Source organism: Buceros rhinoceros, unplaced genomic scaffold (assembly GCF_000710305.1).
Source record: "Buceros rhinoceros silvestris isolate BGI_N320 unplaced genomic scaffold, ASM71030v1 scaffold2943, whole genome shotgun sequence".
Taxonomy (NCBI): Eukaryota; Metazoa; Chordata; class Aves; order Bucerotiformes; family Bucerotidae; genus Buceros; species Buceros rhinoceros.
The window spans coordinates 11,331-26,422 of NW_010405236.1; the positions used below are offsets into that span (position 1 = coordinate 11,331).

General features: G+C 38.8%; 1 protein-coding gene across 1 annotated transcript in view; it reads right to left on the reverse strand.

The window, feature by feature from the left end:
- Positions 1–322: 322 nt before the first annotated feature.
- Positions 323–15,092, reverse strand: part of MAPK12 (mitogen-activated protein kinase 12) — a gene marked incomplete at its 5' end in the record, with an annotated part of 34,584 nt that continues 19,814 nt past the window's right edge. Inside the window, 8 exons of the mRNA XM_010133639.1 lie at positions 323–393; positions 1,145–1,318; positions 2,932–3,010; positions 3,801–3,880; positions 4,525–4,596; positions 5,251–5,365; positions 8,494–8,541; positions 10,160–10,189. Coding sequence (XP_010131941.1) covers positions 323–393; positions 1,145–1,318; positions 2,932–3,010; positions 3,801–3,880; positions 4,525–4,596; positions 5,251–5,365; positions 8,494–8,541; positions 10,160–10,189 — 669 coding nt within the window. The remainder of the gene's footprint in view (positions 394–1,144; positions 1,319–2,931; positions 3,011–3,800; positions 3,881–4,524; positions 4,597–5,250; positions 5,366–8,493; positions 8,542–10,159; positions 10,190–15,092) is intronic.

The following is a 15,092-nucleotide window of genomic DNA, read 5'->3' on the forward strand; positions in this document are numbered from 1 at the left end:
GTAACTTGTACTCTTCTGATCTCCAAGTTGAAGAATTAATTCTGCCTCCTCTTTTGAGGCTGGCACCACATTATTGCAGTCTGAATCCTTTTGTGCAGAAGGAAGAAGTTCTAGGCAGGAATAAGTTTCTGAATAGTTTTGAGACGTTGCTCCCAAAGACACCAACTTCCATATGCCAAGTAAAAGACATTGTTCTTTCTTACAGTGCAGATGAAATAGATTACATCCAGTTTATTTATAAAAGTTTTATACACCTGAAATGTCACAAACATTTACAACTTCCCTGCTTTCTTCCAAGTTCTGAAAAGACCGAGTCATACAATTAGACCGCTGTCTCCTTTGACTCCAGTGTCTGCGATGGCTTGAAGTTCAGTATCTCTTTATATGTAATACCTGAAAAACAACAAAATAAACATGGTGTTGCTGCACTGATCAGAAAATAAGCTGCACAGACACGAGCAAGGTGCAACCACCAGTATGGTTGGGCTCTGATCTAGGTCAGGAAGAGAGAGACCTCTTCAGGCAAAAAAGAGAGAAAGAGTACAAAAAGTAAAGGGATCAAGGATGATTTTTTCATCATTTCAGATTTGAAAAAGTAGCCCAATACCGGTATGTTACAGGTGCTTTCAAAGGGATGAGAGCATTGACTTTACAGGACAGTGGGCAGAAAGAGTTAATGAGCAAATCAGCTTTAAAAGTCAAGTCCTCACTGAAAAGCCAAAATACAAACTTCTGATGTTAGATTCAGACTTAAATTTCTGCTCAGGTAGATATGTTTTCTCACCCTGAGAGAACCTACCTTAAGGCCAGCAACTGCTGCAGTCCTATAGAGCCAACAGCTGAGCAATCTGTCTGTCCTATCCACTGGAAGGAACATGTAACAGAAAAGGTTTCTTTCCTATGTTGCTGAAGATGGGAGGACAGACACATGAAGAAGTAGAGCCTCTCTTAGGGGGCAAAGAAACCTTTGGGAATTGTTCCAGAAGGACTCGATGAGAAGAACACTGGGTTTATCAATAGCATTTCTCTATCTCAATGCTGTCTATTTACTCCATTCCATCGAAAGCAGAGAAGATAATTTGTAAAGAGGAATATTCCTATTTTTATCTGCTTATTTTTGAAAACATCACAAAACTAAACTCACACTTCCACTCATCTAGCGGAAGATCCATGTTGTCAAATGTGTCATCATACTTCTCAGCTTCAATTTCTTCCTCAGGATCGTGAATTGGTTCAAAGTAAGGGTGCAACAAAGCCTCAGCTGCTGTGATTCGCTTCTCTGCATCCAGCACCAGCATCTTCTCCAAAAGGTTTACAGCTATTGCACAGAAAACAAACAGTGTATTCAAATCACATCACTGATTCCAGCTTGCACACAGTAATAACATTGCCTTGGGGATATTTCAAATAAATACCCAGTTATAAAGCAGAATCATTTGGTTTTCATTCTATGGGCAGTGGGGGCCCATCTACATGACAGAATAGCGTTGTGAGCAAACTGGGATGTGTACAAAGCCAGCTGCAATGCAGAGGTTCTTCCTTGCTTCTGTATGCAATGTAGCCGCATCACCTCAGCTCATGATTTCTCAGCTTCTGGCTCCAGGACCACTGCACCTGGGGCTTTTCCAGGTGGCCTTCACCATTGCCACTATGTTGCGATTCTAACAGTTATGTATGTGGTGCATAACATACAACTTGATAGCAGCAGAATGAACAGGTGGGTGTAGAGCTAATGAGAGTTGCTCTGTATGTGACCAAATACAAGCCCAAGTACACCTTGAAGTTCCCCAAGACAAGTCAGTTGTCCATGCTCAGCATGTCAGCACTGACTTTATCAACTGTGCGTTTTTGACCTCAGCGAAAACAAAACATGAAAATCTTGTATGTTCGTCTCCAGTGAGTTTTGGATCAGGTCCACTGTTAGACTGTCAAAACGGGCTAGTGTAAATAGATATGATTAATGATTTGTTTATTCTGTTTTTCTATCCTGAAAGAACATTCCTAGGTTGGATGGAGCAGCTGAAAGGAAGGAGAGGCAGCAGCCTGGCACAGGATGCTGCAACTCCTGCTCAATCGCATTATGGATTCTCTCCAACCTTCCCTCCCAGACCACGAGCAGTTGTTCTCTATGTAAGGAGCAGGCAGGTGGCCACAGAGGTAATAGGAAGAAACATCCTAAAAACTAAATGGAAATGTGTAGGAAATCTGTAGCTGAGAAGTTCAGTGAGCTAACCATGCAGTTAAGGTAAGAGCTGCTTACTAATCACATTTATTTCTACTGTATCTAAACATGAAATTTAAATTTCTTAAATTGAGAAGATCCTCATTTATATTCTAATAAAGCTGGCTTTGTGAGTGTTCAGGTCATTGGGGAAGTGATAAGGTTTGTGCAGAGCCATCTCAGAGCTCTGGCTGCCTCGGGTCATGTCACAGTTTTGCACACTCGGTATGCTCGTCTGGCTGTTTGTATCTGTCAAATCCAAGCCAGTGCTTCTCAGGAATGCACAGATGTTTCTCAGGATGTATTAATTCCATGACTAAAATGCCAGCTTTCTATTTGCTTGCATTTTTATTGTAGATCAGATTGAGCTTTCAGCATATTTCAAATATAATACAGAGAAAATTTTATTACATATATTTAGTCTCCCAGGACACTTGAGAAAGATGCTCCAGTAAAACTAATAAGCAGATGCTGGACTGAAGCCTAAACCACAAAATACTTCTTTTTTTGATGCTTCAAAGAAACGTCTGATTCCTGGCAGGGTCTAAACGTGACAAAGTTCAGCCACTACAAAGTTATGAATTATGGAAAGCAAGAGACAGAAAAGCACGAGAACCATCACATAACCTATCACATGACTGGAACTGCTGCTGCCTCCAACGCAAGCACAAAACAAGACAAATTGTACACATACACACAAACTATCTTACCCAAAGGATTCGCATACTTCAAGACGGATGCAAAATCTTTTTTCTGGACTTTCGGGAGGCTTTTGATGTAGTTTTTTGCCTTAAAAGAAACATGGATATTAAATTAGACTTTTGCCTCCTTTGTAATGTGACAACATTAACTATATGTTTAATAGGTAACTCAACAAGGCATTGATAGCACATTGTGCAAATGAATTTTTTTTGGGGGGTCATAAACCCTGATTATAGTAAACTTCTTGTTGAAAGGTACTTTTTTAATAAAAAAAAAAATCCAGCCTTAGAACTGAGATTATGAAATGATAAGGTAAAGCGTTATTAGTCCTCCCTATTTAACATATTAATCAGAATAAATATGGATGAATAATTGGAAAAAATGTCATAGTGAGTGAATGGGAATCTCTGGAAGTGAACCCTACACAGTAATTCATCAGTATTGAAATTGCATAGTTAGTCTAATGAACAATTTTAGGTTCCTTATAGCATGGGCTTAAGGATTCTAGGACATCCATGTTAAGAACAGGAAAGACAAAGTCAGAGACATCTGCAAACAACTGGATTTTCCGAATAGGTTAATTTTCTCAGTACATTGCCAATAAACATAGTAATCCATCAGCTCAGCTGTTTATATGACACACACTAGAAGCTTTGAAGTATTTAATTTGTCAAGTGTTCAGATAATTCTCAGTCCCACTCTTAATCTCCAGTAGCTATACACTTTTGGGTGCAATACACTTTAAGGCAAAGATGTACCATCAGGGTCATTTCAGTAGTCAATACATTTTAGCTCAGCCTGTCTAAGAAATGAGCATGACTTAAGTAAAATTAAGACATGTAAAACCAAAAATCAGAATACAAAGCAGAATACTCACATCTTGACTGTGCAGTTTTTGAACAAAATCTTGAGTTGGTGTACCTGTTATTTTCATTATTTCCGTGAGTTGGTCCAGATCTGATACCAGAAATAAGGAACAAAGTCTTTCACCATAAGAAAACTAAGCACCCTGCAGAAATTCTGCATTTCTTCGCTATTGGAGAATAAAGCAAAAATCACAATGAAACGAATGAATAGAAGATTTATTTACAAAAGATGAGAAAAAAAGTTCTCCATTTTGCTTGCAAAAGGCAAAGACACTGTAAGCATCTGAAATAAAATATGAAAGGACTAGATGTTTTCTATAAATCTAAAATATTTTATGAGATGTTACTTACATTTTTTTGTAAAAATCTCAAGAAACATGGAATGGACTAGTACATGCACCTAAGTCTGTACACTGCACAGAAGATTCTGTTGTATGTTCTGGAATTGTGGAATCTATTACTACAAAAATCAAAACACACCTTTTCTACCATCACAGAACCTGTTACCTGATGATTTGAGACATGATTCTCTTCCTCAGGGAAGTTCAGTAATACAATTTTAATTGGTAGATGTGCAAAAGTGGTACAGATATCAATTAATTAATGAGAAAGGTGCAGCCCATTTTACTATTAATTTCGATTTATGCTCATCATTTTTTTGAACAGATCTTCTATATCACATAGGAACCTCCTGTCACTTGCCTACATTAGTGCCATAAATTCACTGAAGGATACGGTCATTTCCTTTGAACAGAGGCCTCCCTGTTATCATCTCAGCCATTATACAACCCACAGACCAGATGTCAACTGAAAAAAAGATCAATAGTCACATTAAATTGCTGAATACTTGTCCATTTAAATGTACATGAAGTTTAATTTAAAACATATGTTAAAGAAGTGTAGAATTTACCTTTACAGCGTGTTACAAAATAAATGAGTTCCTTGCCAAGTATGATGAACAGTATGGGTAGAACTACCGGCCTTTCTAATCAACAAACTGGATAAAATCTGATAACATGCAGAATCATTTTCTCAGTAACAGGCAGATGCCTGTGGGAAGTAAATTTTCAATGCTTTCAAAAACTTCCATAGTTATCCTATTCCCTCCTTCTGTTGTTTAACCGTGCCTGTTTGCGTTACAGTCAGCACATCTTTGTAGGAAGATGAGTCAGTGTAAAACACAAGAACATAGACCAGACTGTCACATCCGTATTCACTTAAATGACTTTTTCCCAACCGCCTTGAAACTTTCTGTTACTCTCAGAAAATATACAAAAAAGCCCCCAAACTCTCAACCACCAAACTATTACCTGCAATTTATAAATAAGGAAGTTTTGCATAATTACATGGCTATTTCCACCTCCAGTTTCTCATTAACTTCAGAAACAAGGACTTGCTTATATATTCCCTGATTCAGTGAATGCTTTAGCTCTGCTAGGACTTTTCTGAAAAGATGCTGACCTGTCTGCGTATAATGCATCCAGTTAAGTATGACCTCTGGGGCTCTGTACCACCTTGTAACCACGTAACCGGTCATCTCGCTATCCGTATGCCTCGCCAATCCAAAATCCAGAATCTGTAGTGGAAGCACAAAGAACATCCTAATCAGACAGCTAGTTATCTGTTTCACGCACACTTTACCAATGTGGAAAATAAAAGAATTGAAGTAATCTGCAGAGACTGGTTTATTTTGCATCTTTTTCTCACTGAAGTGTCTTGTTCTCATTTTAAAAATCAAGACAGAAGTAGCAAGGAGCTTTATAATTTTTTTTTCCAAGTTAGATACTGCTATAGCAACACAAAAAGCTGTAAAACCAGTAAAGAAAAAAAATCTTCAATTATTAATTAAAAAGATACTGGTAACATTCAATACAAAAAATTCCCTGACCATAGAATCACCATCATATCATGTTAGGCCTGAAAGAACAGCACCCATCACAGATAGTATCCCTTGCTCTCATATCCCAGGTGGCACAATAATTCAAGAGTATGTTCCAGTAACACTCTGAAGTAAGGTGGTATCATTATTTCTGTTTTATGAGTAACTCGTACAAGGAAAGGCTTCCTCCAGGTTACATTGAAATCTGCAACAAGAGTAGGGAATTACTGTTATTTAGTCCCACTGAGTTTTCTCCAACCTGCTACATCAACTACAGAAAAACCCGCTTAAGGAATGCAAGGTCAGTGCAATTTTTTTAAAGGATTATGCACAGTTCAGCTTATTTCCAAGACTCTCAGATATTTATCTCTAGATATAGCAATGTGTACAACAGCAAGATTACAAGTGAAAGTTAGGGGCTTTTGTCCACTTCTACAAATATAAGGCCCACCTGCATAGACCATCACAAGATGGTGCCAAAAGATGGGGCCAACAGCAAGAAAACTCCACTCCTGGAATGAGAATCAGTTTGTATTTATCAGGAAGTTTATGCTTCTAACAAGAGGCACGGGTCTCGGCTAACTAAAGTCTATTAACAATAAATCATTATCATCCACAGACAGTTGAATACGTATTTTTGTGTGAACAGCAACTAGTTTCCATGTACATTAGGCTTCAAATATATATTGACAGGGCAGAAGTTTTCAGGAGGAGCACCTGTGCATTATTTTACCAAGAGTGATGTTTTTGTAAGGCTCTCTGTAATTAAACATTTTAAAATATTTCAGCACAGTTTCATCATTCCCTGGCAAACATTTTCTAATATTTCAGGATAATTTCATCATTCTCTGGCACTAACAGAAAAGAAAATTACATTTTCATTTATAGATCAAGAGTGTAAAATGTTGTGGCTTATCTTTATTGCCATACTGGAAACATCATTTCCATGTTTTCCCCATAACTGCTGATTACCTACCAATTTAAAAACAGGAATAGGATGCAAAGGGAGAGATTTTTATTCTTACCAATAAAATGCTCTTGATTACAGCCAGTTCTTTGGGTACTGAAGATTTACTGGACTAAAAACACTTGCAATAACAAAATACATGTTTATGTAGAGCTTTCACATTTATTCTACATATACAGCACACATTACGTTCTCCCAGTAAGATGGTAGAGGGGGTGGAAATAAAAAGCAAGCTTTATGTAACCGGTTAAGAGTCACAAGTGGCACCATCTATTCTGTCACAGCTTTTTAGGCATTTTCCATACTAAGGCTTGTGACATTTGGAGCTGGAAACAGCTGTAATACAATTTGGGTTTGTGTTTTTGCAAAAGTCGAAAATGACAGTGAGAATTTTTGTGTGTTACGTATTAACTACAGGATTTCTTTTCACTTACATATTCATTAGCTCAGGAGAAAGTGTATCCTGTTAGTACTTAATATTAACACTTCAACAACAATCATCACAAGAAATATTCTCATTATTCCAATCTCGAACTGCTCAGCTGGAACTTCCAAAGCAATTTACAGCGCAAGTTTGAAAATCCTTTTTATAATGCAGGAATTGTGAAAGAGAGAGCAAATGCCCCTCAGCTCCTCAAGGTTAACACTTCAACAACAATCATCACAAGAAACTATTCTCATATTCCAATCTCGAACTGCTCAGCTGGAACTTCCAAAGCAATTTACAGCGCAAGTTTGAAAATCCTTTTTATAATGCAGGAATTGTGAAAGAGAGAGCAAATGCCCCTCAGCTCCTCAAGGATAAGCTCCCCTTCTATTCAGCAAACTTAATTTTCCTAACTTGCTTCAGTAACCGTAACAAAAATAACTTGTAGCTTTGAGACTGAAGAAAGGGCAGCAATTTCCCCTCAAGCACCCTTCACTGTCACTTTTCTGATTCCCATGTAGCAGTTCAAAGCATCAGAGGAGGGAGCCAGAAGGCTCATTGTGTAAAATAAAACTGATTGCCAATCAATAATTACCAATTCAAGGAAGTGTTCCAACTGGCCTACAGCCTCATGGCCACCGGAGCCGATGCAAGGGAAGCTGCTGAGTGCACAGACATGGGGGAAAAGGGTTGGACTATCCCTGGCAGTGTGGTCCTGTGCCCACCTAAACTGACTTTGAAAGCGAGCTCTCAGAGCAGGATCACTTTCTGCCCACGGCACCCGAACACACACACACACACACACACACACAGGGTAAATCAGTTCACCTCCTCCAGTGCAATCCTTGCCTTGATATTTTTTATGCACGCTTCTCAACATATTATAGTTAGCTTTCTGTTGCCTTTTGACAACCAGTATATCCTAATCGCAAATTTGCTATTGGGACTGGATGTTTTCAGCTGGGACATCCTGGGCAATGCTTCCAGCTTGAGGCACAACTATTTCTTGTGCTTGACTCTAGAATGATCTCAGGAATTGATCACCGCCTCTGGCATTCGTGTGAAATGCACATTCATGTCATTCAAGGACACACAAATAGGAGGTGAATAGCTTCTTACTATACAGTGCTTTATTTCTTAAACAAAACAAGTATTTAATCAATCTTACGGTGACTGAAGTCAGACAAATGGTAAAATGCTTGTAAGGAGCAGTCGCCTGTAATTTTTTTCAAGATTGTTACCACTGCCCATCTCATCCTGTTCCCTTTCATTTTCCAGCATTCCCCTATGTCTCCATGACTCCTCAAAACCTGTGGGCTGAAAGCCTGGCCCATCACTGAAACCAACCAGCATGTTTACAGCTGCCACACCCATTGTCTTCCATAGTGTATTTCTAATACAACTGACTGTTTTCAAATAAACATATCCTACCTTCAATTCACAGTCTTCATTTACTGCCAAGTTTCCAGGTTTTAGATCCTGTAATCAGGTTTGAAACAGATCTTATTTACTTATTTTAGAGCAAGTGTGATACAGTACACTTTCTTTCTTTTATTTAGGTTTAACGGTTTTTACACTACTTAGAACAGCAACAGGTGAAATGATGTTATAAATCTAAATTAGACAATTAAATGTAACAAATAACAGAAACAATGACACAAACTTGATATGTTTCACTTTTTTCCAATGTATTTCCCCCCCCCAGATAAATAGACGACTTTTCTGCTAGAAGTCAGGAAAATACTTGCCAGTGAAGGAACTCGCTCATCTTACTGTGAGTGGGGTTGGGACATAAATTTGCATTTAATAATAACACCACCATTTCTGGACTGCACATATCGCCTATCAAAACAGACTTTAAAAAGGTTCCATACCCTGACAGACTTAAAAGGAGTACTGAATGAATCAAAAAAGTCCTAACATAAAAGCCTATGCTATCTTCTAGTGGGAATATCAATTTCCTAACCAAGTTAACTGAATGGAGACTGCAACATAGAAAAAAAAATGCCCTTAAACCACTTTAGCTAATGTAGAGACTTTTAAAGATCTTCAGAAGTTGTACTTCTGAGTTTAGCAGCAAAGGGAAGAGTAGTGGCAATGACTAAGAAGATTTCGCAACATCAGTGACTCTTAGACATTCACAGTTCGAAAGAAAAAAATCAGAAATAAACTTTCCTTCATTTTTTTCAAACCTTTGTTTGACACACTTTAGCACAAGGCATTTAGAAGACTCTTCTCTCTAAACATTTTAATAATCATCCACCTGTTTTATATGAAGAAGTTTTAAGATCAGAAGAGCCTTGGAGAGAAGCAAATTGGTGCAAAGAACTACAATGAAACCATGAAGCTCAAAAGAGAGCTTAGAAAAAGTCATACTCACAGCAGCTGCAGACATAAAAATATAAAATTATTACACTGTTTTGGCAGTTTGTATAGTTTCCATGTCCAGCTGAAAGCTACTACAGAACGTGCACTTTCTATGGTGTTTTCTATGATATTATTTCATTACAAACAGCCTGTTTCTACAGTTCTGATGCAGTTTTGGGAGAAGTTATGCTGCTTGGTACCATGCGGACATCATTCAGAACTCCTTCAAGTGCAAAAGTGATTATATGTGGACTTTAGGCACAGCAAGGATTCAAAAATACCAGATGCTTAAGTTCTGTCAGAAAAAAATGAGGTTTCCAGTCTTTAAACTTTGGGACTTTTTTTCAGTTTCTGTGTTTTCATACCTCCCCAACTTTGAACATTAACATGATGTTTAAACAACATTTGTGTTATTTTTAGAAGTTCAGTAATTTTTTTAAAAAGCCAGAAAAAACTCTTAGACACTATTTGCTCTTGTGGGGACTTAACCCAGCTGCACCAAGAAATTTAAGAAATACCAATCTAAGCTGTATTCAGTGCAGCTGGAGTGCCCAACTTACACTGATGTAGCCACACCATCTTTTGTTCCTATTGAAGACGACACCAAAGGTATCATCAGACTGAGACACTATGAACAGTATTTCAGGCATATTTACGAGCACGCTTATAGACAAACACCACTCACATTATCAAAACATAAACATCTTTTATTTCCACTATTTCAACTTACCCTGTGAATTATGCCTGATGAGTGAATATACTGTAAAAAGAGAAAGTATTTTTTGGTTAATGAGGTCCTAACATTAAGAATTTGTCTGGGGCAGGGAAGAAAGTACTTCTCATGGTGCTAAAGTATTCTGAAATTAGAAAATATTTATTGCACAGAAGACCTTTTTAGCTATTTTTCTAACATTCAGATAATTAGACTAGTATTTTGCCCTTCCCATCCCTCAATAGCGAGAAACCAGTTTGAGTATCGCAACAGATCATTTCAACGATTCTTTCATAGACAAAATCCTGTTTCCAGTTAATTTCTGGCATTGCTAGATATATATACGTATCAAAAGAAATCCTGCTATTTTATATATCCGAAATGCTTTCTTGCAATAGACATCTCTGGTATGCCATCATAGTTTAGATTCATATGCTCCACCATTTAAGACTAGGGTGAAGGCCAGTCAAGGTCTTAGCTGAGAAGTGTTGCTACATGGTTCAATACTTCCTCAATGAAGCGTGGAGAGATCATATTACAAGACATTCCCCTTTACCCGAACATTTTCATCACCCTTTCAGTGACCTATTTAAGGGCTCGCAAAAGTCAAATCAACAAACTGGACAGACACCTAAGTTCTTTTGGGAAGACACCTGACCAAAGATAGATGTCTGCACCTGTGACTGTCACCAAATGCTCCCCACTGAGGTATGCAGTTCCTCTCACCAGCTGAATGATGCCCTAGAAGAGACTGTTTACATCACAGACAATAAGCGGAGCCTCTATTAACTACTTCAGATATAAGCATCTCTTTTGCAAGGACTGAAATGCAGAAAGTTGTCCTGAACTAAAGACATTCCTTCTGAGAGTGCCCTGGGACGTGCTAGCACTGTTCACCTCAGGTGTGGGGAGCCGAACTGAAAACCCCCCAGACCGTACTACTGATGACAGCTCATACTACTAACACTAAGCAATATGAAAACAATAACAGCTTTTTTAAAAAGTCCCCAGAAAAGAGGGATGAGATGCAAATCCCATCAGCTTCACCTGGAGAGTTTTCATTTTATTCTGCTCTGAAGAACGGGACAAAAAAAGGGAAAAGAGTTGCCGGGAACCAGCTGTCACAGCCAGGGACAGTCAGTACAGCATCACAGGGAAGCACAGAAGCACTGAACTTTGCAGGGTAACTGCCAATCAGCCATAGACCTACAAACCCCTTTCTTCTTCCTCAGCAGCCATGAAGATGAGCAAATAATCTTGTAAATGCAGCAGTCCCTCTGCAAAGGGATCCTCATAGTCCACTGGATAAGGGGACTGGGGAAAAGAAAGCAAAGCTACAGATGGAAGTCAACTATGTCAGACAGATCCAACATGCATTTCAGACTTAGACAAAACACATACAACCTAAGCAGCAGAAGATCGGGATTTAAGGCACCAAGTTTTTAAATCGACTGAACAAAAATTAAATCTCTGACATTTAGCTTTCCTCTCTTATACCTGAGAGAGAACTACAGATGTGGTCTTGTAGGTTCTGAAAAGAGGTGTGGGGGGGGAGGAAATTACTTCCCCTAACCCTGTGCCTACAACTTTGCCAATCCAGCCCTTATCGTGGTAGGGCTCCGCTGCCGCATGGGTGCACTGCTGACTGCTGCGCCCGAGTCCATACAGGCCTTGGCATTTGTGGTAGACCAGCTCCTGCTGCATATTATTTGCAGATTAGGCAAGGTTTAACATCACCCCTAGGAAATGTTGAAGTGCTTCACAGGATTTCCTGGGGCAGACACAGGGGCTGAGGGTGCAGGGCTGTTCCCCAGAACGTAGGCTGTAAATCTGCTACAGGAAGCAAAGAACTGCAAAATGCTCTATCTGTCAGAGTTTTGCATGGAGTGGATCAGGATGGAAGGAACCAGATACGGAAGGAGGAATTCTGTCATTCATAGATGGAGACTGGAGAGGATATATATATGCAGTTTTTGGTTTGGGTTTTTTTTTTTTAAATAGTAGTTAGACTCTGAATAAATAAAGAAAAAGATGATGTCTTCTGCCAATAGCCATCTTGATCAAGAACATCACAATAACTACTTGCATTCTAAATAATTTCAATGTCTTCTTACTGAAGCCTCTTGATTTTCCAGAGCACATGCTTAAAATATTCTATAGGCTATTTTTGCTAGTACGACTGTACACAGTGAGGAAATGATGCAAACTGAAGAATTTCGGCATCTAAGAACGCGGCATGTAGGAACAAGAATTAAAAGGAGTTTTAGTTAAAGTAAATCTCACCTGTTTGGGGGGGAAGAGCATGGTTTCACTGGCGTTCCCACTCCACAGAAGGTTTTACTGAGTGTTCAGAGCACCCAAATCATGTTAAACACTTTGTGGAGAACTTCTGTATTTTCCGAACACATTTATTTCTGGTGCTAATGTACACATCTTTGCCTTTCTGTAAGGCGAAATAATGGTGCTGTGCTGCAGTTTCTTTAACAACAGCAGTATTTTTTTAACCGCATTTTATTATCTCCTGGCAGGTAGCAGCACTGTCACTACACCGGTCTTCATTCAGAAAGTTTTCCATTTCAGTTCAATAACCTTCTGAAATGAGATCCTATTCTTACTGATTCTCCTCATTAAATTATCCATTTATTGACACACTTTTCACTCTTCACATGGCAAAAATATCAGACTAGAGCAGCCATATCCTTCACGAAGTTATTATCACTTCACCTGGACAACATTTGATTCAAGAACCCCATTAACATGAGCAAAGTGTCTTGGAGCACCGGCGCTCTGTGCATTATCCTAAAGACAATTTTTTGGCAGCCTACATAAATCCTTGAATGCAAGCTTTAGATTGTGCTAGGAAGCTATCCAACAGTTGTCTAAATTCTAAGCATTCTTGTCTGTATATGCAATTTCTACACAAAATAAAAAGCTAATCAAAAGGGAATTAGAAAATACTCAGGAGAAAGTATTCTAGGCAGCATGCAAAATGAAAATGAGGAGTGACTTGGCAGGGAAGGAAAAACTGAAAAGGAAGTGGGTGAGAGGGGGAAGGGAAATCAGAGAAGCAGAACATAAACGTGAACAAAGGACAGTAAATAGAGATGACAAAAAGAGAGAATTAGAGCAGGTAAATATTATCATAATTATGACAAAAGAAGTTTGAACAGGTGTTTGTATGGACCAAGAGCTATCCATCCATTCTCAGATACTGTAAAAATAAAAAAACAGGACTGCCACCCACCTCCCAGACCGCTACAAACAGGAAACCAGCTGGCACTCCTGCCGAAGAAGGATCCAGGACTAAAAGCACTGGAAGCCCCTTTCCACCTACATAAAGACATTTATGTTCTGCTTGCCTTCTGTGCTCTTTGACAATATGCAGCTTCTCTGTCAAACAAAAAAAATTATGACAGCCCTTCCAAGCTGCAAGCTCATCCTTCAATAAAATTTAACGCCAGACTAAGGCTCGACTAGGAAACAGACAAAGGAGAGGCACATCAATTCTTTTTAAGCAGCATCAAAGCACGTTTTTTTTCCTACCACAGATGAAGTTAAATTCTGATAAATTACAAGGCTCACCAAAGAAAGGAAATTAATATTTCATTCTCTAGAGAAAGAAGACAGTAAAATGGCAAAACCAGAAACTAACCGACAAACAAGAACTGTATAGACTTACAGAGAGCAAAGACCTAAGGGCTTGATACAAATCTTCCCGAACTCAGTATGAACTTTGTTGACCTCAATTTTTTTAATATCAAGCCTGTTGAGCATTTTGGTATACAACCAGTCCAGAACCAGTCTACAAGAAAAATGTAGAAATGAAGCCTGAAAGGAACTGACTCGAGGGCATAGCAAAAAATCTCTTATCCCTTCACAATACATCACTCATGCAGTTTTTTTCTACGTGCATTTAACCGTCACATGTAAACTAGCTGTTACAGTTGAGGTACACAATTTGACAAAAATGATGAACAGCCTTCTTGCCTTTGACCAGACATAAATACAGACACCATAAAGTGCTCATGTACTTCACATAAAGGACAAATACATACCACAGGTAATATCTTTAAGACACACCCCCCCACCCCCCAAAGCAGAGTCCATCAAAGTTAAAAGGTGAAAAAGAATAACATGCATTATAAAATTCAGAGGCCAAGCTTAGGAAGTTGAAAGAGTTTTATATGAGAGATGCACAGAGTGGCAAATTCCTCCTTCCCAGGTGTTGCAGGTATTGTTCCCTTACAATGCCTTAACTGGGAGTTAGCTAAGTGTTTGCTTTGTGCCCTTCGCCCCAACAAAAACACAATTTAGGTGAATACAGATGGGCTGTCTTTAATCCAGATACAGGAGACCTTAAAAACTACAAGATTTTAATGCAAGACTCAGCAGACCCCTTCTTAAACAGCTAACTTAATGATGTCTGTAAAAGAATAAACAAAGTACTGACCCATTTTCTTTTTTTCTCTGTGTGCTAGCAATGTTGCTTTCAGCTTAACCCACTTCCTAGCATGGGTTATGCTGCAAGAATGTCCCTTGAGCACTGGACCACTCCTATTTCTGAAAGATATTTCCAGCTCCGTGTGTTATTGTCACTGGATGAATTGGTTCAAGAAGAATCCACAATTTAATGGAACAGATAAAGACTGTTCTCAGATGTTTGCCGTCCAATAGGAAATGACAAAACATCAGAGTCTAGCAGCTGAATAATGTCTTATTTCCTGCTGGTAATTCTGAAGTAAGTACAATCATGCTCTTCAAAAATGTAGAGGAAGAGACAAAATATTCAGGTGAACCACTTCTTCCAGAACATCTTAGACAGTTACGGAGACCAGAGGTAGCAAGACTATCTCTGTATCCCTGCCGGTTGCCTTGTAACTAGAACAAGAACCGCCCTCATTTTTGTAAAATCCTGGGAACAGCAGCTTACCTCAAGAACTTCCTGCTCTTT